At 49.2% G+C, this 26,417-nt stretch overlaps 1 protein-coding gene across 1 annotated transcript in view; it reads right to left on the reverse strand.

Annotated features, from left to right (window-relative positions):
* HYDIN (HYDIN, axonemal central pair apparatus protein) overlaps nt 1-26,417 on the reverse strand; it is a 140,540-nt gene that overhangs the window by 20,255 nt on the left and 93,868 nt on the right. The window contains 4 exon segments of the mRNA XM_026856977.1: nt 1,352-1,544; nt 2,472-2,647; nt 5,214-5,541; nt 22,463-22,777. Of these exon segments, the coding sequence (XP_026712778.1) occupies nt 1,352-1,544; nt 2,472-2,647; nt 5,214-5,541; nt 22,463-22,777 (1,012 nt within the window).

The raw sequence follows: 26,417 nt of genomic DNA on the forward strand, positions 1-26,417 counted from the left end.
GGGTGCTGAGCCGCCTGGCACTAAGGCTTCAGTTTGGGCAGGACTCAGCTGCACCCATCTGTAAAGAAGCTTTTTTTTATCCCTTGCTAACTTCTAGGCCTGACTGCACATCCTTGGCCGCACAACTCCCCACCGGAATGGAAAAGCAGAGGGCAACTCTCTGGGCAAGCTACAGCTCCATCCAACCCTCACCCAAGCTCTCAGCCCTCAGAGAGGACAGGGTTTGGCATTACTTGACTCCTATGTTGCCCATGTTCTCCATGGTGAGGTGCCAGGACATGTAGCTCTGCTGATACACTGCTCCGAAGCTGAGGTGTTCCTGGTCCAAGCTCATGTGGATGCTTTGTCAGGCTTTCATAACTGATGACCAGAGAGCTGATGGCACAGCCCAGCAGCCTAGCTTCAGCACAAGTGTGCCCTGTGCCGGGGCAGAGCCAACGCCAGGACCCACAGGGGAGGGAGGTGGGCACGTGCAGAGCCTCAAGGACTTGGGCTGAGGTCTCCCATCTTGACCAGCAGGCAAGGTGCCTGTGCTAGGAAATGCAGAGGTTGACAGCTCTCCTCACTCCTCTTTCTGATGAGACCTCTTGGACATGCAGAACCACGCTGCTCCCCAGCGGACCGTGAGCTCAGACACAACCACGTTACTGTGGGTTGGTGTGTCATGGCCCTGCCGTTGAGCTCCGATGGCTGCTGTGAGCAGGGGCTCCACCTCTGCCCAAGTTAGGAGGGTTATTTTTCAACAGTGACTTTGCATTTGCCGTGGACTGGGGAATTGCACACAGACAGTGACTGAGGTCAGCTAACTCGTCGCTACAACATCAATTTTCTCCAGTGTCAGAGACTTCCCAAAAATGTGCCCTGATGTCCTCCTTCCCAGTCCTGACCTACCATGAGGCTTTTCCCTGAGCCAGGCTCAGCTCCCACGTAGAGGACAAGTGTCAGACACTCATAGGGGGGTCTGAAAAGCAGAGAGGGGTCAGGGAGAAAGTCTCCAGCTGCAGCTGGGAAGATGCTTGTGGAAGTGGGCAACTGGATAGGGATGAAAAAGCAATTCATATTTTAGGGGGAAGTGATAGAGTGACTTGGTGGGTACCTGGAATTTAGCCAAAGTCAAACCATCATACTAGGACATCACATGTGCCCAGGTGAGAATCAAAGCATGAGAAAAGAGATGGGGGGAAAAGTGCTCCATCAACTTTCTTGTCTTGTTTTTAACTGAAAAGGACAGACTAGTCAGAAAAAATCACATTTCCAAGGGGAGCTCCCTTCCTGTACGGAAGAAGTCAGACATTTTCCCATGTTTGCTGGGACCTCCCCAGACCAGAGCACCCCCTGATCAGGTCCTCACCGGGACAGGTACAATGTCGCCATTAGGAAGGACCAGGGGGAGTTTTTATGAATCACCCAGCAACAGTTTTTTGAAGAGCAGCAGAGGGTTCCCCCTCTTATTGTGAAGGACCAGGCACAGGACTGTCACCTGAGGCAGATTCCCACCTCCACTGATATTGAAGGTCAGGCTCTGTGCTTTAATTGCTGTGGGGCTGCAGGAGAGGCGGAGGAGAGATCATTAGGGCTGGTACTAACCCATTCCCCACATGGCAAGCAGAGAAGCGAGTGCTGCCCACTGCGTTTTCCCTGGCAGGTTTTCTCCTGTACCCCATGACACAGCTCCCCCTTCACCCCGCTCATCCCAGCCCAATCAGGGCCATTCACAAGAGGAATCTGCTCTGAAGAGCCAGAGCCTTCCAGGACAGCAGTTAAATATGATTTCACTTCATCGAATCATGCAGTACAGCACGTAAATAATGAGGCAACAGATGAGATGTGGCAAATTCGCTGGCGGCGATGAAAGACATATGCAAAAAGCACAAGCACAGCATGAAAACAGTATAAAAGCAAGATGGGGAAAATAAATAAATAACACCATCAGTAAAGTTTATTTCCAAGGACACTGAAAAAGGAATTGCTTGTTACGGCAGATATCTGCCTTATCTCCTCCCAGACTAAAGGGTTGGGGAAGAGCAGATCAGAGCCTCAGTACACAGGTCCCAGGACAGAGGAACTGGGCTCCTCTTTTACAAGGGGTCCAATCACACCTTTAACATCAAATATCTTAGTATATGCCCAGTAATCACATTGGATCATCTCATTTTAGCACATGCAAGGGGGAAACATCTAATCCTTTGTCCATGGAGAGCCCCAGCTCAGCTGTTGCATGTCTCCATTTTTTTCTGATTCAGTAGCTTTCAGTGGGCTACCTAATATTACCCTGTCCTCATAGTTACTCACACAAACTAAACTAAGACTTTTCTGATCTGCTCTATCTAGTAGTTACTGCTTCCTACAGGATCTAATGCTAAGTACCCTGCTTAGGGCTACTAAGTTAGGGTTAACGAGAGGTCTGCATTCTCCCAGAGGAGAGGCAGCTGTCAAAAAGGTCATCCCCAAGGTTTCCCAGGGTGAGTTACCCTGCCTGAACATGAAGGGAAGCCTCAGAAGTGCACTGGTAGTTCTGCATCGTTTGCGGAGTGAAGGTCACCATGGCAAAGGCGCGGGAGCAGCTGGGCACACACATCTGAACGGGATCCAACTCGAAAATGTCGCTAATGTGGCTGTTAGGCTTTGGGGAATCCACAGAGCGGTGTTAGGAGGAAACATCCTTCAGTGTGATGCAGTCTTATTCATCTATGCATCGTGGGGAACAGCCCCGACAGCGTGTCTTCCTTCCTGCTTCCCTGGGTGGTGTGATGGTTTTAAGCCCTGCCGGGACCAGAGACCACGTTGCCGATGTCCCTCCCCCACCCTCGGACACAAGTAGGGCACAAACCCCGGGTTAAAATAAGAAGAAATTTAATACAACAGTGTAATAAGCAATCTGAACAACAACAGTAGCAATGATAACAACAATAAACAGCAACAACAGTAAACAAGACAAAAGATATACAGAGAAATAACGCAATGGATACAGACAGCTCGCTCGCGATGCTCCCCGCGACCAAAGCCACAAAGGAAAAAGCTTGCGGGACCTGACTTCAGCATGGTATGAATAACCCGGCTGGAGATCCTTTTCCCCTCTCTGCTGGGAAAACTTAACCCTATCCTAGCTGAACCAGGACAGGTGGGCTCCTTCTGTCCTGGGGGGTGACTCCAAAGCAGTGCTGCCATAAAGCCCAGGCATGCAAAAGCTCGCTTTGAGCGCTGGGCAGCCATCCCAGCACCCATGGGAGCTGGGGACTGCATAGAAAGCCCTGCAAAGAACCTAGAATTGGCCTTAAAGAGAAGGAAAAGACCAGGGAGCCTGAGGAAACAGTCTGCTTTGAGCCCTGGTACATCAGCCCAGCAAACCCCCGCTCTGAGCGTGCTCAAATAAAACTCAAATTATTTGCGGTAGCGATGGACCAGAGCTGACTCAGAGACCCGGCTGGTCCTGGAGCTCCAGATCAAGTGAGAAGATCTGGTTCCCTACTGAGCTCCTGGTCTGTATGAGATCACTGGCTCAGTGATCACAGGCTGCACGTATGTTTGGGATCCACCTAAGTTTCTGCAACTTGAACAGCAGCAGATTGCACCAAACGGGTATTTTCAAAGAAATTCCCTGAAGCAGAGAAAACATCTGTCACCCCCCACAAAGTCTTCTCTGCCACCCACACCTGGGCTGGACAACACATTATACTGTCAAAAATCTCAATCTGTTTTTAACAACTAAGGGAAAATACTACTGGCAAAATGAAACTTAAATGTTCCTTTGACAAACAATGCCACCTCCTTTCTGGTTTCATTTATGAGGGGAGGAAATTCAGACTTCTCAAGGCTCAATTATTACCCATCGAAGAATGCTGATTCATTTGTATTTGCTCTAAACTTAAGAGGGAAATTTTAACCATATACTTGTCTCTTCCATCCACCTCTCTACCTATCTAGGTGTTGGAATTTGCCTTCACAAATGTGGGTGTCTGTACATTTTACTGGGTCCAAATAGTTCTGTCTGTCCACATATGTGTATGTTTTGTGTTTACACACGTGTACATGCTTTGATTTAGGGTACCTTGTAGTAAGTTAGCGTGAAACTTGTCATTCTCGAATCTATAGTTACATTGCTGTTTTAATTATAACATATTCTGCCAAATCACCTTGTTAATCTTTAAACTGGTCCATCGTGAAGTGCTGCTAAAATTCAACCTTTTGATCTACCTCATAACATTAATAAAACTTAAATTGCTGCTAAATCATAACTGTGTCAAATGTTTCACGGCAACATTACCTGTCCCCTGCCTTTTCTCAAGGACACAGGGAGGCAAGAATGGGGTGAACATGGCCTGGCAATCTGCTCTTTGCCATTTGCTGCTTTGCACAGTCACGTGCAGAAGATGGAAAAATTACCGAGGAGAAGCCTGTCTGGGCTGTGTCTGCCCTCGGGAGGATTTTAAGTTTGTGCTTTTGGTGCTGGGAAGGAGCAAATATAAGATAGCTGGTGGTATTAGACCTGGTCCTACTGGCTGAACAACTTACCCAATCCTACTCTTTGTGGTTAAGGGACAAAGGGGACATCCTGATTCTTTCCCCAGTCCATGGTAGGCAGATATGAGTTTGCTTTGGCTGCACTCAGGGCTGGTAGGGGATGCCTGTGACTTTTACGCCGCAAATCCTCCAGCAAGCTGGGGAATGGCTGGTTGCTAAAAGCATGGGCTTCCCGTTGGAAGTGTTGAGAGCAAAACCAGTGAAAAACTGCAAAATCCACAGTTGCTGAACACCTGGTGCCTAGAGCAGGCACAGGGCAGTGTGAAGATGCGGTGGTTTGTTTTGCCATGGCCCCAAGGAAGAGCGCAAAGCAAGGTGGAAGCTGTGTGGTCCCGTTCTTCCGCTCTTCCCAACAAATATTTTGCACAACTACTCGGAAGTTATACCAAGAAATGTTTTGTGCTACAACTCAAAGGTACAGTGGATTGACCCCAGTCCCACCCACACATCCATGCACACTTTCAGGCAATCTCAAGGAATATGTACATGTCTGAAAAGAATAAACTTATTTGTGCATCTGACTGTTCCTTTTGAACGTGGCTGGACCTACAGCATATGAGTTGTTTGTGCATCTGGTGTCAGACCTATAGTCATGGCAAGAATTGGCCTATCTATTAAAAGATAAGTCCAGCTGCCCCTAGCCCCTCTGATCTTTCAGGAATGGCTAGGACGCAAGGGGATTTATTTCTTACCATCATCATCTTAAACAAAACACAATGTGAGTAAAACTTGATGGGGAACTTGCGTGGGTTCTTCAACACCACCGTCCCCTCTGTTCCACGGCTGTACAGCAGCAATGGTCCCAGCTCAAGCACCGGGGGGCTGAACTCCAGCTGTGGCTCCAGCCCACGCCCCGAGACCTGCAGCTGGAGGTACTGGCTGCTCTGGCCAATCTTCAGCTCGCTTTGGTAGGACTTTTGAAAAGAGAGAAGCACAGAAAGCTCCTCCATCAAGTAAGTCCCAGGTGACAGGGCCTCAAATTCAACCCTTGTCCCAAGGGCAGGGCTGTCACCAGGACCTCTAAGGGGAATGGAACACAGAGACTGACTTAGAGCAGGGCCTACAGCACCTGCATGCAGTAACTGGGATGAGTCCTGGTGTGAAGTGTAACTGGATATTTGGGTGTCAGATGAATCCAAAATGGACCATCTGGTGTTTTCACATAGTCACCAGGGAGCACGATGCTCATGAGGGTTATGCTGCCCAGACACACTCCTGGCACTGCTGCATCAGGCAAACCTCAGCTCCATGAACGAGGCAGATGAGCTCTCACTGCCTAGAAATAAGGGTTGACTTCTCTGCTGAGTGTTTGGCTCTGGTCAAAGCCAGACACAAGATGGTTACATCTCTACTAGCAATTAAAACATCCCTGGCACTGTTCCTAGGCACAAAAGCACTTGTGTCCATCCTGCTACACACTGCCAGTTTCCAAGTCACGGTGGCCACAGGCAAACTGCCTTTGGGAATGCTCCATCGTTTCAGCTGACTCCCAATGCCTGGGAACAGGCAGGCAGGCTGGGCCAGAGCCACAGGGACTGCTGGCAGCACACCACTCCAGGCGACCATCCTGCCGTGCCCAGGAAGGTGCCTGCTGGCTGTTTTGCCTGCTGGTACCAGCAGCAGGCCTTGCCTAGATTGGCCTTTCCAGGGTTATCGCCTGTGAACACACCAACTGCTCTGCACCAGGGTGGTGCAGCCTGCAAATAATCCTGTGCAAGGGGGAAGACGAGGGCAAACAGGCAGCCACCCCACCCCACAGTGCCCTGATGCACTCTGAGCAAGCTCCCCAGGCAGATTTCCAAGCCCCTCTCAGAAGAGTGTGCTGCAGGGGAAACTGAAGCACAGGGGGTACGAGGCTTGCAGAAAGCCCTCTGTGGAGGCAGACCTCATCTCCTCCTCCCTGTGCTGGGCTCTTGTTACCACACTGCCCTGCCAGACCTCCTGGGGGGTGACACTCACCCATCTCACCTCTTCCGTGGGTGAAAACCTGACTCACGTGTTGCATCGCTGTCCTGCAAGGGCAGCGCCTTGAAGACACGGGGCTGGGCCTTCAACTTCTGGGGCAGCTTCTGACACACCCTCACTGGCCAACATTTGCCCACCTGAGCACAAAAACCAATTGTGTGAGGTCTCCTTGGTCTGCGAGGACAGACCCTTGGTTCCTGCAGTGCTGAGACACTGTCAGGCCATAGGGATGTCCTGGCTGGCAGCTCTGTGAAGGACCCCTTTGTACCTGTGGAGAAGCCTGCCACTCTTTCTCCCTTGTCACCACACAAGGAGAAAGGGTTTTCATAGCCAGAATTTAAGACCCACATGGTAAAAAGGAAACATGAGAAACTCTGGCAATTCCTTCCTCAGGCATCCCAGGGAAGGATGCGCAGACCTCTCCAAAGGAGAATTTCCCACTAAGATTCCCCCATGCCATGGTGCTCCCTGAAAAACAGTTTAAACACCTGACCGCCCTTCAGACACAGTGAGTCACCACTTGATGGTACTGCAGCCTCACCTCAGGGCCTGTTTCAGAAGCCTGTTTCGATACAACAGAGGACCTCACAGGCTGTTTTCTCAATAAAGACTGAACAGAACTGCTATGGCATTACGAACTTTAAACAAAGCGCTTCCAAACCATAAAGGGTCCATCTCTTTGCAACACAGGCCCATAAAGTGCACAAAGAAACTCACATGATGCTCATGGTAGCCAAGAGTAGAAGATGTTGAGAGGTGACCAAGGTGACCAGCCCATCTGGCCCCTACAATGATGTGTTAGGGCGGGCACAGGCAGCTTGAGCGCTGAGCGCTGCTGGCCAGGAGAACTCAGGCTCTAAGGCACCAGGCAGAGGGTCCCAAGGAGGAAAAAGCTATACAGACAAGCACTCAAAAAACTCCCCGTGTCCAGCGGCTGAAGTTCATTTGTCAGAGACAGCTCCTTCAAGCCCACGTGAAGTCTCTGCAGCTCAGCTTTGAAAGGAGTAAGGACAGTCCTTAAACCAAATTCCCAGGAGTGTGGAAGATGCAAATAAAGTGGGTATTTCTGTATTCCCTGCTGTAAAAATTCAACTCAAGCCCGTGAAACCCAAGGCTTGATCACCTAGTATTAAGACTTTGGTAAGTCACAGGGAATGTAGCTCCTAGGTTTTATCAGCTACCAATGGGACCTTAAAATAAAACCAGTTTAAAATGGATACTGGTCACAGCTCCTCTGCTATGAAAAGCAACTGAAACAGTGAGACCTCCACTGGTCTCAATGAAACTGCTAAGCCTGGTGTACAGCCCCAGCCTGAAATTGCTTCAGGACCTTGCCATAAGATTTGCCTGCACAGGAAATCTTCACTCTCTGCAACCAGACCTGTCCCCAGATCAGCAGCAGCAAATCCAGTGATCAATGCCTACAAGATTCATGGGAAGGTCCTTTTCCAGAGCAATCACTCTCAGGAAAGCACATACGTGATCTGTTTTGTAGAGCATCTTCTTCCTGAACTGGAGCCTACTGTGCCCGTGCCTCCTCATGAAGGAGCAGAGGGAAGCACCAAGTTACCGAGGTAAGCCCTGCAGTCCCACCACCATACATGCCACCCAATTTAGGGTTTGTCAACCTGTGTGTTTCCCTGCTCTTTTTGCTCAGCGTCATCTGTTAGCTGGAACAAAGATGCCAGCTTTGAGTTGCCTGTTTCAGAGCTGGTCAGCAAGGATGGTGTTGGTGCTGTCTGGAAGGGCTTGATGTTCTGCACTGGACGCCCTCAGCCCTAAGAGCAGAACCCAGCATCTGCAGGGAGCTGAGCACCTCCAAAGCTCGGGGTGGCTCAGTGGAAGTGAGGACACTCAGCTGCTCACAGGGAGCACATCAAAGCTACCAGGATCAGACCCTTTCTGAAGTCCCCAGCTCATCCCAGCTCTGCAGACACAAGGAGCTCTCAGGAGCAGGGGTGCACTGCTGGGTGTTACCCTCGGGGCACCTGGAGATAGGGTACAGGAGCTCCTACTAACTTGAGAAGCCTCTGACGAGCGTGCTGGTCAAAGGCAGTGCCTTCTGGGGGACCAGAGGTGAGAGCTTTCTGCTGCTTCAGGGTGTGTTCCTCTATTAGCATCTGCTCTATCTGCATCTGCAGCCTCATCAAGCCAGGAGCAGCTGAGATCGGACCTGGTGCAAATCAAGTATGGGTATGTCCACGCCATCCGTTGAGTGTGGGTCCAAGCCTACCCACAGATGAGACACGGCTTCCATCTGCACTTCCTACACGCAAATTTGCAGGGGGAAGCTGAGTGCACCCAGCACTCAGTCCTGGAAGAGACCTCAAGGGCATTTTGCACCCTTGTGCCAGCGCAGCTTTGCTCACTCCTGCCCAAGGAATGTGCCAAGAAACCCACGCCTCGACAAGTTAGGTTCTTCAGGACAAAACCAGGAACACAGCTGCAAGTGAGAAGTATCAAAACCTCGAAATTAAGGACTTAGAAAGGGCTTGGCACAACCATCCAATTTCAGAGAGTACTTAGGTTTCATTTCATGCAACCATCAGTGCTGGAGAGCTGAGGATCCCCACCAGGTCATTCTTCTTGAATAACACTTTCCTGAAGAAGTCAGCCAAGATGCTCTTCTGTCCTGCAGCAGCTGAAAGCTGGTGTTTGACCTCAGAGGTGCCATCTTTCAATAGGAACCTCATCCCTGGGCTTCTGACCCTAATTTAGTAAGTGAGGGCTTTGTCAGTGCTCCTCAAATGTAATAATACCTGCTTCTTCAGTAATGGGAAGATGTGCTTTGTGCTGGAGCCTTGACATCAGCAGAATCTGCAAGAATATTTATGGGACACCTTTACCACTAATCAGAGGCTACATCTCCCCAGTAGATAAAGGACTGGGGAGGGCTGAGTCTTCTCATGTTTCAATACTCCTTCTCTCATCTCCACGTTTTCAAACCTAGCAAAGCTTTGCCAAGCACGTGTTCCCAAAGATGTTAACCCACATCTTTCCTAGGCCTATGATCTCCCACCTCCCCAGGAAGGCTACATGGTGATACAGTGACACAAGCAGAAGATGAAGCTGCAAATCCAGACATATCCTTTGAAGCAATTCTGGATCCTACTTAGCCATATTTACTTGAATTTCTCTAGTTTATTTGTGCATACATGGAAACAAAGCCGGAAATAAAGATCATTTCATGCTTATATCTGAAAACATTCAGCCACACTATTCTTTACGTCTACAGGGTATAATTTCTTCTGATTCAGAAAAAAAAGTGCAGAGTTATAATGTTAAAACAACTGGTATTTGGATGTGAGCAGGTGCAACCCTTCTCCTTGAACTTAATGCCAACATCAGCACTTTCAGAACCTCCTGTGCTTCCTTATATCCTTCTTTATTGCCGCAGGAGCAGCTTCTGTCCCACACAATGCAGAACAAGGCACCAGGTTCACCCAGAAGGTCAGATGACCAAAGGCCATTTTCCATGCCAGGAGGAAGAGACAGTGACTTTGCAAAGTCTCATTTTATCAAAGACAGCTTTGTGGCCATCACTGCAATACTGCAGGTCTCAGGTGAAGGTAGAGATGTGAAAATGGGCAACTCTAGCTGGGGTTTATAAGGTGTTACATGGAGACCACAGTACTTGGCACAGCTTGATACAGGAAGGAAACTGGAAGCCTTCACATCACGATGCAGATAAAAGCCTCATTTTACAGTGTAAAAAAACAAGCCGAAAAAAATATCCCAAACTCAGCATAGGTCCGTACAGTCTGAGTGGGCTTCTCCAAGCAAAACCATCCTGTTTCTCCCTCTGCAGAAGCCCGGTGTCCAGCCACTGGACAAGGTTCAGCTCCCTGCTGTGCCACGGGTATTCCCTGGTTGCAAAACAACGGCTCCAACTGCACCTTGTGCTAAAAGGGCAGCAGCTCTGCTGAAACAAGGTTATAACCAACGTGGCACATACCAATGGAGTGATTACCTCCCCAGTGGTTTCTAAATGCAAACCCTTGGAGGACCAATTTGGCAAATGATTCAGCAAAGCAGTTCAACAGAGCTGAATTGATAGTTTGACCAACATGTGTCAGTAAAAAGTGTATGGTTTAACATTCTCAGATTACTCAGTGACTCAGATTACATTCTCTGTTTTAAATCACAGCAGGCGCTCACAGTAACTCTCTTCATGCTTCTCATGCCTCATGGAGGGACACGCTGGAACCATGCCTGCCTGTCACCACACCTATTTGCAAGTGTTCCCATGGGCAAACAAGGCAGATTTTTTACAGCAATGTGGGTGCTTCAATCCCAGCTGGGGATTCGTGCCTTTAACGATGTGCTCCCAAATGAATATTTGTCTCTCGCTCAGTAGCTGATCATTTAAGGCTGGTTTCCATTTCTGGATTAGAGCCTCTGCTCCTCACATCCCTCAAGAGGTCCCACCTGATTTGTCCTTCCTGCAACTTCATGCAAGAACAAGGCTCTTGCCCAGGAAACCTGCCCCAAGCAGGGACTGATGAGCCACAGCACTGTCACCCCTCCCCAGTCCCCCCTCGCCCTGCCACTGGGACCCCATGGGGAACCCCAAAGATGACCCTGGCACTGTCCACGTGGAAGAGCAAAGCAGGACTGGAGAGGATGAAGGCATGTGCTTGCCCCTGCAGAGCATCACCCACCTCCAGACCCACCAGTGCAACCTTCACTCCTCTCAGTTGAGGCATCTTAATATGTATTGGGGTGACCTGAGGGGTGACCCACCTGCTCAACACCTCCAGCAGCTGCTGACTTGAGCATCTGCCTCAGGATGAAATAAATCCAGCTCATCTGCAACAACGGTGCCTCTGGGCAGCCTGCAGCTGAACGCTGCCTGTCCCTGGTGACAGGGAGATGCCCGCAGCGCAGGGGCAGACACATGCAGGGCCAGGAGCACCTCGAAGCCCTCCAGCTACACACCAGTCCAAGCACCAGTTCAGCGCATGGCTCTGGCCATTGTCATGGTGATTGCTGTGATGCATCCTAGCTAGAAAATGAGAGTGCAGCTCTTAGAACCGCTTGTGATAAATACTGCAGGTTAAGAACAGCTCCTGAGGAGAGGTAAACCCCCGAGATGCAAAATCCATAATCACTTATTAAATTACCTTTAGTTTTATAGAATGGCTTGAGGCAACTTCATGGGATTGCAGTGCCTAAACAACAATATTTTTCACTCTAAAGTAGAAGCCCTTTGGGACCTGGTGCTGGGAGGTGATGTGATTAGTGAATTCTGCTGCAGAGAAGCACAGAGCACAGCAAGGGACTTTTTCTAGTGAGGGAAAGCCAAAATGAACAACAAGAAGTGTAACATGAAAAGGAAGGGAGAGAGCAACCTAAGGTGTCAATAGAAAGCTGACCCCTGGGACAAGAAATCTGCCTGGTGCTAAAGAAAAGGGGTTTGTCTTCAAAAAAGGAGAAGAAAGAGGAAGATAACTATATGGTCAACATCAGCCCAAGCTTTAGGCAGCTCTTCCCCTCCAGCACCTTCTGGCCAAGGCTGTGAATGCAGAGAGGAAGGCAAGGAGCAGAAAGCAGCTCCTCCACCTGCAGAGACCACCCATCCCAAACCAGAGGGGCCAAAGGGCTGTGGACATGCCCTCACCAGCACCATGGAGCTTAGAGAAGGAGCCTCCTGACATAAGCAGGTCAGCCTGAAGCTGGAGAGGCTGAAAGCAAGTGGTTAAGCCCTTTGGGTCCATCTCACCCAACCCAGCCACCCCTCAGATGAGACAAAACGTATCCAGGAATTAACAGTGGGGATTTAATAGGAGCATAGGTGGACTGACACCAGGGAGAGAAGAGTCCTTCCTGCTAAGGCCAGGACAGCCTCGTGTCACCCGCTCTTCCTAACCTCTGAGATGTTAGAAAAAAATATCTCAGCCTGTCTCCTGGTTTCTGAGCCTGCTAGGGACACAGCTTCACACAGCTTCCCACACCCGCCTCCCAAAATAGAGGAGCTAGAAATCACACCACTTCTGCAAACTACATGTGAAGATTCACACAGGATGATGTGACCCGGCCGGCTGAGGCTGTGCAGGAGCCAGTAACATGAGGACTGTCACCCCAAACCTGCAGCAAGGGGAGTGCTCCAGCACCAGGGAGTGCCAGAAGCCACTACCCCTTTGCATTAAATGCAAGAGTTTTAACAGTGCTGAGACCACTTCCCTAGTGCATAGCACCCATGTGCAGAGCACCTGTGCCCAGGCCCCTGAGGACCACCTTCTGGTGCCCCCACTAGCCAGAGCACTGGGTTAAAACAAGCCTCCCAACAAAGAACGAGCTCTTCTTGGGTCATCACAGGGAAAAGTATCAGAGATCACATGCCTATGAGGCATCTCAACAGACTACAGGCCCCTACAATGCACTTTTATTTCTCCTTCATGCCATCAGATGCATATTTAAAAGGCACTTTGGAGCAAACTACTGACAGCTCAAGGGTGTTTGTGGCTGAAAACAAAATAGTATAATATAGGCACAAACCAAAAGCCTTTCCAGAGCACCGTGTGGGAACACTGGGCTTGAGCTGGGCCACCTGTCCAGCAGCTGAGGAAGGCAGTGGCAAGGGCTTGCCCTCATCAAGAGTGACTATTAAACAGCATTTCATCCAAATGGCCCTGAAGCCTATTTCTTTGCTGGGATAAATTCCCCTGCTGAGCTAAGGTTTGTGTAGTTACTGAACTGCCCACTGAAATTCAGACCAGGCAGTGGAGGGACAGAGAAGAGAAGCAATGTTGCTGTGGTGAGATCCGACAGCTCCAACTCCTGTCTTGCACACGCTGGAAATGATTAAGCTGGATTTGGTGTTCATCTGAATGCAGCGAGCGGTCCTGGACATGTCCCACTGTGACCAAGTATTAATTAACTTGAAGTTAATATGCAGTTTCAACAGCCACTTACTTATCCAAGTCAAAAAAAATGTCAGTTTTGAGAGATGAGGGAGAATGTTGATTTCTTGTTTGAAAGTAGAAATTGTGTAGGAATGGATGTAGGGATGTTACTACCGAAAAAAAGTGAAGTATCACAAGTTCCAGGGGCAGCAACCAAAGCTCTCCAGCACCTCTGAGCAGGGGCCACAGGATTTCATTTTTGGGTGCACTGAGATTCTTCAGCTCCTGCTGAAGCCCACAGACCTCGACCATCCCATCACTTCCAACGAGAAGAATCAGAGCAGAGTCTGAGGCCCCTCAAGCTCCATCTGACAGGGCTCATGCTTCTCCCAGAGTTATCTTCATGGGATGTGGCTGGTCTAGTTTTGCAGGAGACAGGTACTAAAGCTCCTCAGGCACTTTGGGTGAACTGAAGCTGGACCAGGGCCAGCCACCACCGGCACTGCAAGGCACAGCTGGTGTTGGAGAACGGCTTGCAGAGAGCAAGGCCATAGCTGCCTGCAGGAGCTGGTCGGCCACAGCTCCCTGCAGAAGTCGGCCACAGCCACCTGAGGTAAACAGAGGAAAAAACCCAGCGTACAGTTATACTAATAAGGAAGGAGTTTCAAGGCTCAGTGATGCTAACAGGGACTGTTGTGAGAACAAAGAGATAAGTTGGGGTGCATTATGACCTTGGGGGTGAGAGAGAAAAGCCCTGAGGGGGAAACAGGTTCAAAGCAAGAAAAATGTTTATAAATACCAGAAATGCCACAAGGGGCTGGGATATTATAATATGACCTTTTAAATGTACCCAATGGCTGAGATATTATAATGTAGTTTCTTAAATGTATCCAATAGAGTTACAAGTAGTGTATTGTAGAGTGCTTATATAAGGTGTGATTTCTTTCAATAAAGTTGAAGCTTGCTCTATCATTCACATAGAATCGGCTGCTTGCTTCCTCCGCCCGCCGCAAGCGGGTCTCTGTGGAGATCATCCTGAGGCAGCAGAACTTCCCTCTCTTGACAGGTCATAGCCCTGGAAGAAGCCTCCACTGACTTTACAGGAGTTATTCTGGCTCACACTGCTTTTAAAGATGGCAAAACATGACCCATTAAATCCTCTCCTTCCTCATCCTTTGCACATCAGCCAGGTGATTTACAAGCATCAGCTGAGCTCCTGAATCTCTATCAGACACAAAAATGCTTCCCAATCAGACTCTGGCCAGAGGTCCCTCTGAACAAATCAGTAGCTCTAACAATAAATATAATTTGTAGTCTTTGTTCAAAATTAAACAAGCCCTGACAGCTGCAATTTGCAGATGCTATTTAAAGTAATCAGCACCAATTACAATCTTACCAGCTACTTCCAAAATGAGGTCTGCCAACACATGACTGTATTGACCCCCCCTAACTGACAGCAAAGGAGGAGAGATGTGCTCCAGCCGCCTGTGTGCATCAATCTGGACACTCACCATTTTAAGGTGTCTTCATGCGAACAAACACAGAGAGCTTAGAAACACGAAGGGTATGGCTGCAAGGGTTAAGAATACTGGGAAGCAGGGGAGAGCCAAAGAACTGGTTGAGCATAACCAGCTGAGAGCAGCAGGCTGCTCCTGGGGGATTAGACAGGCAAGTAGGAGGCTCCCAGTCCTGGGGAAGAAAGATTCTCAATCTCTCCTCTCCTCAGGGAAAAGGCTTCAGGAGACCAAAGCTGGATCTCAACAAGTTATGAAAGTGATGAAGAGGATGCAGCCTGAGGTGGCAGGGACCAGGCTGTGTGGGCTTGGCAGGTCAGCTTCACCCTGAAGGAAGCCAAGAAGCAGCTCAAGGCTGCCCAGCACACCCAGAGTGGGCAGCAATGCCACAGTGCATCCTCCCAACAGGGCTCTGCAGTGGGTCACCACAGGGAAAGACAGGAGAACGTAAAGCAGCAATGATAACTAATGCAGAAGTAAAATCAAACCAAAAAAAGCTCCAGTTTATTTTCAGAATCATCTAGGTTGGAAAAGACCTTGAAGCTCCTCCAGTCCAACCATGAACCTCACCCTGACCGTTCCCAACTCCACCAGATCCCTCAGCGCTGGCTCAGCCCGACTCTTCAACCCCTCCAGGGATGGGGACACCCCCCTTGCCCTGGGCAGCCCACTCCAACACCCAACAGCCCCTTCTGCACAGAAATACTTCCTAAGAGCCAGCCTGACCCTGCCCTGGTGCAGCTTGAGGCCATTCCCTCTTGTCCTGGCGCTGGTTCCTTGGCTCAAGAGACTCATCCCCCCTCTCTGCACCCTCCTGTCAGGGAGCTGTAGAGGGCCATGAGGTCTCCCCTCAGCCTCCTCTTCTCCAGACTAACCCCCCCCCCCAGTTCCCTCAGCCTCTCCCCATCAGACATGTAAGACAAAGTTTCATACCCTTCCAAGGGTTGCATCCCCAGATCACTCAGGTAGACACTGAAGCTCCAGCCCAAGTACGCCAGCACCGCCACCCCTCCCCTGTCCAGAAGGAGTGGGGCATGTCACACCAGCAGAAATCACAGATTTAAGGCTGCACGTGGCTTTTACCCTGTGTAAAAGGCGAGGTAACATCACTGATCAGTTGTTATTAAAGGCCACTCCCATAGCACAACATAATTATCCCCTGCTTTACCAAGAACAAGGCAGACATACTCCCAGGAAACGTGCTCACAGTCCAACGGCCCCATTGAGCTCCTGGGGATGGGGCAAGGGATGACCAGACAGGATTGGCCTGGTCCAGGTGACACTGGGGACAGCTGGGGACAAGTGTGGGGTGATGGAGGCAAGTGGGTGAGGGAGAGGTGACAGTTACCGCCAAAGAGGAAGAAAGCAAAGCAAGCTCACAGTTAGAAAGATTTCAGGCAGAGGAGAAAGATGACTATCCTGGGGGCAGAGCAGCTCAAGAGGCAGCATTAATTGAGTTAGGCGCTCTCAAAAATGCACAATGTGCCAGCTGGCCCAGAAGGACCCTCAGAGTGCCCAACTCCCCAGGCCTCCTGGTTCCTGCTGTGCAAAGCAGACAGTGTGGATAAACCAACCCTTCTCATACCAGCCTACACCACTAACTCTGGAGTGGGCATCTCTTTGGGCTGCCCCGCTGTGATGGTTTGACTCTGGCTAAATGCCAAGTATCCACCAAGTCGCTCTATCACTTCCCCCCCGCCCCCTTTCCCCTTGTTTTCTCAATAGGGTAAAGAAGATAAACTAACCCTTGTGGGTGAAACAAAAACAGTTGTAATATAAGCAAAGCAAAGCAAAAGTCCGCACGCAGAAGCAAAAGCAAACAGATTTAGTCTCTACTTCCCATGGACAGGCGATGTGGGGCCTTCTCAGGAGCAGGGCTCCAATACATGGAGTGGTTGCCTTGGAGGACCAAGGGTGACCCCACCCCCTTCCTCCTTTCTCCCAGCTTTATACTGAGCAAACGTCATATGGTATGGAATATCCCTTCGGTCAGTTGGGGTCAGCTGTCCTGGCTGTGTCCCCTCCCAAGATCTTGCCCACCCCGTCCCACTGGGGGAAATATCAGAAAGAGCCTTGGTGCTGTGTAAGCACTGCTCAGCAGTAGCCACAACACCAGGGTGCTATCAACACCCTGCCAGCTCCCGACATAAAACACAGCACTGTGAGGGCTGCTGTAGGGGAAAACCAATTCCAGTTCAGCCAGACCCAGTACACCCGCTCTTTGCAGAGCCCCATTAAATCTCCCTGGGACATGAAGTTCTCCCCAGGCTGCTGTGCTGTAGAGAGCTAAGGGTTTCCCTTCTCTTTGCCCCTCACTGCCTCCCTGTCCAAGTCAGGAGACATAGCTTTATGGTGATACATCCCTGACATCCCAAAGTCCTCACCTGGGTTGTTTGAACACATGCTTCATACTGCCTTAACCCAACTGCTACTTGTTCTCTGAGATGGCAAAGACAACCCACCTGCTTCTGCGAGCAGTGTGGCAATCTGCCAGAGTTCAAGGATCACCCGGATGATGCTTTTAGTCATATGATTTAGTTTTATGTGGTCCTTTGAGGATCAGGGAGTTGAACTTGATGATCCTTATGGGTCCCTTCCAACTTGAGATACTCTATGAATCAATGCTCCAGCGCAGCTACAAGGGCAGTAGTAACAGCAGGTCTTCACACTGTGGCTGGTTTTGGGGACAAAGAGATGGGCCAGGTGGATAAGAGATTATTTTTTTTATAACAGTGTCATTTAACACAGCCTATCACAACTCCTCACCTAGAGCACATGGAGCTGGTCGCTGTGGCCAGAGAAAACATTGGCAAAGAGACCACTGGGGGACCAAAACACTGGCATTGGTCACCCGGCTTTTAGAAGAACTGCAGGCATTGCTTCTGCTCCACACTGGGACAATCTCCTGCCTCCTCAGTGGTACAAGAGGAAAACAGAGCACTGGCACATGCCAGGCAGATCCCACACTTTTCAAAAAAAGAAATACACCTCGATGTTTTGGAAAATAATTTCCCTGACTGGTATTCTCCTTGTCTGCCTTAAACCAGCCACTCAGCAGCAAGAGATCTGAAACCTACCCAAAACCCATCCTGCCCATCCACCATCCCAATATCAGCCTCCAGAGGGGAAAGAGTGGCTGTACAGAAGGATGAGCACCAGTTTCACTGTCTTGTGAGTGTCCAGCTTCATGCAGGAGAAAATCCCTGTTGTCTGGAAGGGTTTTTGCTGCCAATCCCTGTCTTGGCAGCAGCCAGCTCAGGGCTGATGATGGGACCAGCAGGAAAGCCGGGGCTCTCCATCACCTCTGCACTAGAAAGTGCCTTGAACTAGAAGGAATTGGCACAAAAATCCCCAGTGCAGATTTATACCTGAAAACATGTGAAGATTTGGCACCTGGATTCAAATTTGGCTTGAGTTCTTTCTCCTAAGCATTTAAAGATTTCTCACCTACCCTGTGAAGACAAGGATGCACCAGGAAAGAGCACAGCGATATTAGAAATGGCACTCTGGGACAGAGAGATGCCAGGGGGTTCAGAGGGATTTTCCCTTAAGGAAAGCTGTTTAATGCAGCTTGCTGAAAACAGAAAAAGAGTGAAGGGGGAGAAACAGCTGGAGAAATTACGAGAAACAAGGTCTGGAAAATTGTCACCTTACACATCATTGCCACATGCAGTGACAGCAGGTCAGCAAATAAACAGGAGAAAATAGCCCATCCTGCCCCCCAGATTTCATCGGGTGCCTTCTCTACTCAGTGCTCTGCCAGAGGGATGACAGGGGAGCAACAGCAGCGTTTCTTGAATCGATGCTCTCACTCTGCCTCAGCCAGGCTATGACAGCAAGCTGTTCCCACCACCACCAAAAAAATAAAGAATCAGTGTTTTGTTTTGTACACATTAAAGCTCTGCAGAGATGGGCCTTGAGCGGCAGCCTCCTGCCCAGAGGGAATGAAAATCATGAGCCAACCAGGCAGCACAGGTGTAATGGCATTTATATGGAGAAGGATGCTGTTTGCAGTGCAAATGTACCTCGGGTTCCCACTGCGTGCCCTGGGTAAAGATGTTCAGAAAGCAAAGACAGAAGTCAGCTGCTCCCCAGGTTTGCTAGCTGAACATCGCTGACAAAGAAAGAGGTCGTCACCCTCCAGCCAGCGTTTGCTGACTGGCCATAAAACCAGAAGGAAACCCCCATCCCACTGCAGCCTGCTGGGGGCGTGAGTGACAGAGGGGCACCTCCTGCACTTTGTCCTGATGGCACAGGACAAATCCAAGGAGACAGTCTGACAGCACCTTGGGTAGGATGTGCAGCACTTTTCACCTGAGCAATGCTTTCTTCTTGCTCCAAGACCCTCCATCTCTGAGAAAGGAAAGGCCACTTTTCTGTTACACCAAGCAAACCGCTTCTCTGCTGCTGCCAAACCACACAGAGCCAAAGGCACATTTCCATCACAACTCAGCCCTTTTCTAACTTACCCATGGGATTTAAGCAGGAAAAGTAGCACCCATAAGGCTACCAAAGCCCAAAACGTACTGCCCCAAGGAGCTGATGGCACAGGACGGGTGAGGAGAAGGTATGGTCTACTGTCCCCCATCTGAGATGCCACAGCATCAGGGGCACAGTGGATGCGTGCATTTTGGATATATATTCTCACTGCTGCTGTTGCTCCCTCTCCCCTCCGCTGGCTGACAGAGGACTGCTGTCAAGTTTTTGCCTTGCACTGTTTTTCATTGCCTGCATTTTCCATTTCTTCCCTGTTACAAAAACAACAAAGCAAAAATCACATCAAATATAACAGAGAGTTGAGTTTTTCTGGTCGGTCACAAGGCTGGGATCTGGCTCACAGGGTCCCTGCACTGCAAGCTGCCAGGGGACATGGAAGGAGAGAGGGCAGAGGCATGAGAAATTGCTCATCCTTTAGGAAGACCCACTTGGGAGGAGAAAGGCTCCTGGTTGCTTCAGAACACATTGGCTGAGAAAACCCTGGATGGAAAGGAAGGAGACATTTTCTACATGTTTAGCTCAACAAACCCTTTCCCCAATGAATCTACTGGCAATTCATTACGCTGGATTTGTAGCCAAGATGTTCCCACTCTCCAGACATGTCAGATCAATAAATGGAGGGGGTTTGACACGTGCCACCAAGGTGCAGAGCTCCCTGCTGATCCATCCTGGCACATGGACTGCTTGGTGTTTGTCAGCTCCATCCCAGGGAGGGAACATGTCTTGCATGAAGGGGACAAAGAGGTGATGCAGGGACAGCAATGCTCAAAGTAAATGACAAGGCACAGATCCTTAATAAAGGATGAAAACTCTAGAGAACAGCTAAATTTGGGGATGAGCCTTTGTCAGCCTTTGTCATAGGTCTCAAAGAAAATACTTGTATATCCTTCTGATTTAATGTCTTCTTTTTGATGGGAAACCCAAACAAAGCTGAGGAGCTGGATACTGCCCTTAGAAAGGGGGACAAATCAGTCTTTCAAGAATAGCAACGGTTGGACTGAGTTGCTTATATGATTGCTCTGCTCAAAGTAGCAGCAGTGATTAAAGAGGAAAAAATAGGTTGAACAATTAGAAGACAAAAAGATCTAAGCACACAGTCCTGTCCAGGCAGAGAAACAACATTTTTCTCTCCTGGCCAAAATAAATGTGTGTGTCTGATTGATGGTGGGAGTCTCTGATGATCAGCTCCAGCAAGGTTAGATGTATGGATGGTTAAACTCTATTGATCTCACCTTCATGAGACCTGATGTTTGATTCCCTCGATGTCAGACTGAGTTAGTTTGATCTGATAATTTAGAATACCAACAGTGCTTAATGTGGACCAGAAATAATATCTGACATGCTGCCCTTCTGCCAGGCTCTTAATGAGCAATTTGAGGTGTTAATAGCTTGGAGACCATCTTCATTTCCAGCTCTGCCATGGAGCATCACATGGTGTCTGCTGAGGGACCCAGAGAGAGTACATTACTGCTTAATTAACATGCAGAGCAGAAAAAGGAGCTGCCATAACGTCCCCAGTGCTGAAGGGGATATGCCAAGCCCTTCGGAGCAGAGTCTGCTATCCTGCCAAATGCTCAGGACCCTCAACTGCTACTGACTCAGCAGAGTTGGGTGACTCAGCATCCCCTGCAAGAACAAGCACCTGCAGGCTCAGGTTCAAAGCCAATTTAGGTGGAGATGGAGTAATTAAAAGCTAAAAACTGATTCAGCATTCACATTTTCAAAACCCTAAATTAGTTTAAAAAAAAAAGGAGTAAACAGGCAACTGGCCAACAAGTGGCCCCAGAGGAAATTAATTCCACACAGGCTTCGCTGTAATGTACTTGCTTCTCCGTTATTATAAAATATATGCATTGTTCTATCATCAAAATTAGATTTTCCCTCTAGCTTGTAATTAAACCCTAATCTAATTTACCAGGAGATGACAGGGGCCTCCAAGCAGAGTTTACAGACCTGCTCCTCCTTCCCTGCCCACCTCCCTCCACCTGCTTTTGCAAACTTTCCTCTGCATTTTAGAGTCTGTTCTTGAAGGTGCCGTGTGTCAAGAAGGGCCACACTGAAGACTGCTACTTGGTAAGACCCAGCTGTGAATGGGCTACCCCAGTGCCCAGGTCATCTTCCCCAAGCTCTCCTCACCGCCATAGGTAATCTCCATTTCCCAGTAGGTCGTATCCTCTGAGCCAGATCTCAATTCCCTAAACAAAACTGTTTATTGATGATTTCTATTATTTGTAATAGCAGCACTTCAATGCACAATGGTTAACCTTGCTGAGTTCCCTAGGGCATTATGGAAAAGCCATTTGCTACTGTAATTAAAACTGCCCAGACTAGACTTTTGTACTATTGCAGAGAGGCCACAGCAGGAGGAACTGCTAGAAATGTGCTCCAGCACAACTGCAAGATTGCTCTTGGGTTTGGAAACCACAGCCCAGCGCTGGCTGACCGTGCTTCCCAGGACGTTCAGACAAGTGCTCCCAGCAACGCCTACAGCTGCACCCACAGCTGCAGCAGAACCTGCCCTTTCCCTGTAAAACACTAAATAGCTGTTTGGGGAATGTGATGTGCAGTTTAACAGATGAAAACTCACTTCACCAGTGTGGTGTTAGCCTCAGGCCACAAAGGTCAGAGAAAGCAGCTTTCCAACAGCAGCCTTCCTTCCCAGGGGAACCAGTATGGGTGCTACAGCAAAGCAGCAGCAAGAAACTGGGGCAGCAGCACATTGTTCTGGTGGCAGCGCCTGTGTAGGTTCTTAGTGTAAAATGACAAGGCAGAGGGTTGGCAGAGAAGAAAAAGAGGTCACATGATATATCTGCTTGTCCCGGTGCCTAAGTATAGGTTTGTAGCTCCAGAAATAAAGCAGGACTCTAGGTTATGGGCTGTGCAAAAATTGTTGGTAGCATCTCACAGCCTCAGTTTGGCTGAAGAATGTTGACTCCTTCCCAAACTGGTGGAGAACACTTATTCCCTGAGCACCTAAGCCTGACCACAACTGGTAGGTGTTATTCCCACAAGAGAAAAGCAATTTGTCAGATCACAGACAAACAGCCTTGGTCTTTGCAAAGCACAAACAGGACACCAGGAAGGAGAAGAGCTTCAAGGAGAGATCAAAATGGCACATACTTCATCTGTCTCACGCAGCTGTCCATCAGGAATGACCCGTGGCACTGGACAAGAAGCGGGCTGCAGTTGGTCATCTCAATGTAACACACATCTGCAGTGTCGTTCAAGATGCAGCCAAAGTCCAGGGCCATGGGCTGGGTATGGAGATTCGGAAAGTAGAAATCTACCCAAACGGTGACCCGCTCCTCACAAGGATGCTCAAATAACTTTATCTTCAGAACCTTCTCTGCTACCTGGGTACTCAAATCTGCTCCATAAGCAGGGTTAAACCTGATGGGAAGATGAAGTTCCTCCCCTATCTCCAGCTTCATGGGCCACAAGAGAATGAAGAGTATTAATTATCAGTGTGATGAAGTCCCAAGGTCTAACAGAACAAAACATGTAAATGTTCAACATGTGACCCCAGCATAAGCTTCTCAGTTCATCCTGCGTTTTCTTCACAGTGTGTGCCTGACTGCAAGGCACCATCACACTCTTGTCTGAGACTATCTCAGGCTCACCTCACTGTGTTCTGCATAAATACACGAGGAAAATAAATATTGTTCTACTGAATTCTGGACCCACAGAAGCTATGTGCTAAATAGCACTCTGGCACACCAGGGCCCTGCCCCAGCTCTAGAGGAACTCCTTTGCTCTCACAGCACAAGCAGCATGGCATTGCAGCATCACCCTTGCAGGGGCTAGTCACTGACATGGCACAGAAGCAGTGGCCATGCCTACAACAAGCATTTAGCAGAGCCATTGTCCAACACCTTCCACCAACAACAGGGCAGGTTCTGGGCAGTGGCCGGAGGAGCTTCCTCAGCCTTCCTGAAAGCAGAGCTGCCCTTGAAGAAAGCCAACTGCTCTGGAGGTTATCTGAGAATGGTTGCTGGAGAGCTGGGACGGCTTCCAAGAAACACCTTTATACACGGCTTGCCCAGACCTAGTTGCTTGCTCCCCTCTCCTCATGTCTGGGAGCCAGGATGTATTTCCCCAGTTCAGATGATACTTCGTTTCCTTCAGCAGCTTGTTTCAAATCTGATTTACTTTAGGCCAGTCTACCACTGACTCTAAAGAATAAACTTCTCTACTAGAGGACCTCCCAACAGAAACGTACCACCACCACTCCCCTGCTGTCCATTCAATAATAACAAGAGGTTCACTAAGTGTTTCATTCCACTGAAACCGCAGAGCATATGGCTGCCCTGGAGCCAAGACCTCTCCCTGTTTTTTGTTTTTGCAAAAGCACTTTCAAGGTTTGGTGCACTCTTTCCATGATGGCTTGTACCGTGGGGAATGCGGTGTACCTGTGATGTGCCATGTACTCATGATGCTTGTCTGTTTGACATGGTGTTAGCTGTACGGTGGAGATCTTGTTTTGCTTTCTCTGTAAGTACTCTGGGTGATGTCAGTGAAGGATCCCTTTGTAAAATATCAAATAAACTATGCAGATCATCATCAGTTAGGCCCAATAATGGCCATATCCAATTTATGGCTCCTAACAGTTTCTTTAAATCTTTTAAAGTCTTAACATCTGTTTTAAGTTTAACCTGTTGCAGGACAATAGTCTGTTCACAAATTCTCCAGCCCAGGTACTGCCTGGTGATGATCTCTGTATCTTTTCAAGTGCTGTTTGCAACTCCATTTGAGATAGTGTGTCTTCAGTTAAAGTAAGACCCTTTTCCACTATCTCATGTGCTTATGCTGCTATAAGGATGTCATCCGTATCATGAGATGTAACAGCCTGGGGGACCTGCATTCTAACAGGGCTCAAAACCTTTGCAACAAACTACTGACACATAATGGGACTTTTTTATGTCTTATGGTAAAACAACCCAGTGGTACCATTTTGCAGGTTCACTAACATTAATAGTGGGAACAGAAAAGGCAAATTTAGGTGCATCATCTGGATGCAAGGGAATGGTAAAAAAAATCGATCCTTTAGATCAACTATTACAAGATGCCTGTTTCAGGTAATCATTGTTAGGGAGGACATTGATGGTTGTAAAGTACCCTTATCCTCCATGGCATCATTAATGTGTCAGAGATCATGTAAAAGTCACCATTTACCACTTTTCTTTAAAATAACAAACACAGGGGAGTTCTAAGGACTGGTGGTAGGTACAATGTGTCCTGCACTTAATTGTTCCTGAATTAAATCATTAAGGTGGCACGACTTTTCCCTTGGCAAGGTTAGTTTCAGGGTGGGTTTCAGGGTGGGTTGTGCTGCAGTGGTGATTAAGACAAATTTGATCCAATTTGAGTTCCTCATTGAGCCATACAGTCATGACCCCAAAATATAATAGGGGTTTCCAAGACAAATGGATGAATATTTCCTACCCAGTTTTCTGGGTCCCTTACATGAATGAGATCCTTGCTTTGAATTGTTACAGCATGAATCCAACCCCAAAAAGCATTTGAGTTACCAGAGCTAACAGTCAATCTGCTCACAGATATTACAGTCACATCCGCACCAGTATCTAAAATGCCTGTCAGCTCAACAGATTCTTCTGCTTTAGTGAGAGTCCATTTTACCAGAGGTCCACCTTGTCTCACTGTCTGAGCCCAAAGTATTTGAGTAGTACCTGCTGATCCAAATCCCGAGTCACTGTGGCTTCTCGGCATACTATTAGGGGGAGCTGCAGTAAAATACAGGTTCCAGGCCATAATTCTGATTTCCCCTTCATAATCAGCATCTACGACCCCTGGGTTGTAGATGATCTTTTAACAATACTTCCGTTAGGCAGATGGCACAGAGGTGCACTCTCCCCGCAGAGCACACACCTAAATTGAAGACACCAACTAACATGAACTGCTGCCTCCCGCTAGAGGAGATATTTCACCTGTGACACTTAAAACACTGAGCCCCAACAAACAGCAGCACCGATGACCCAGCAGGCGGGCACTAGGGCTCTGCACTAAGGGATGTTCACTCGCCCTGCACTGCCCCCGTACAGAGTCTGCCCTGCGCTTCGTTCCTCCCCGGGCGCTTCCCCGGCGGGTCAGAGAGCCCCACACTGTGCAGCTGGGCTGCGCCTCACACGCGGAACAATCACACAACCACACAAAGAGGCCCCTTACGCTTATTACTGACACAGCGTAAAATGACAAGTACTAAAAACATGAAAACACCATTAAGAATATATAAAGCCATTGCTGCATGACAGCGTCAGCACCTTCTCTGTGAAAAACCTGCTGCTTTAGTTGGGGGAGGTGCGGGCGGGCGGGGGCCGAGGCGGTCACTCCGTGGCGGGGGGGGCTCGGGGAGGCCCCGGGCCGTCGCTGCCAACTCCGCGCCTTGAGAGTGTGCAAAACCAACTTCCATGTAGTTGCTAGCTCACTGGCACGCTGATCCCTCTTGGCAATAGCATCCCACAGCCATCACCTACTTCAGCCCGCTTTGCTGGTTCAGAGGCTGTGACGGCATCGGCAGGATGCCCTGGGTTCTGCACTATTTAAGTAACCTCCGCACTGAACTTATAACAGAAGTTATCCCTCTCTTAGAGAGTATAAGTTGATCAGCTCTCCCAGGTGATTTTCTGTCAATCGACTGCTCTCATACCTCCTTAATTATTTTCCAATCTAAGGCCTCCCATTCATTGCCGTGTGGGGTTACTATTACCAGAAACACTGATCCAAGCTGGTTAAACCGCCCCTCAACTATTGCATCCCGAGTAACTCCCCGCCATCGATGTGCTGGGTCGCCATTACGTGCCCCCCCTCCCATGAGAGCCGAGGATGGCAGCGGCCCGAGGGCCAGTGTCCCCCGGACCAGCCGCCCCCCCGTTGCCAAAGGGGTTAACAGCAGGAGCGGGTGGCGGCGGTGCGGCGGGAACAGGCCGAGCCGATTCCTTTACTTGGGTGCCAAGTTTTTCTGTTAGTTTTTCGCTAGTTCTGGCAACTGCTGCTCTCGTAAGCCGTCGCGGCACTCTCCGTGCCCCGCTCGGGGCGGCGGGGCCGGGGGGCGGCGGGG

This window comes from Athene cunicularia (assembly GCF_003259725.1).
Source record: "Athene cunicularia isolate RWA chromosome 11 unlocalized genomic scaffold, athCun1 chr11_part1, whole genome shotgun sequence".
In the NCBI taxonomy this organism is placed as follows: Eukaryota; Metazoa; Chordata; class Aves; order Strigiformes; family Strigidae; genus Athene; species Athene cunicularia.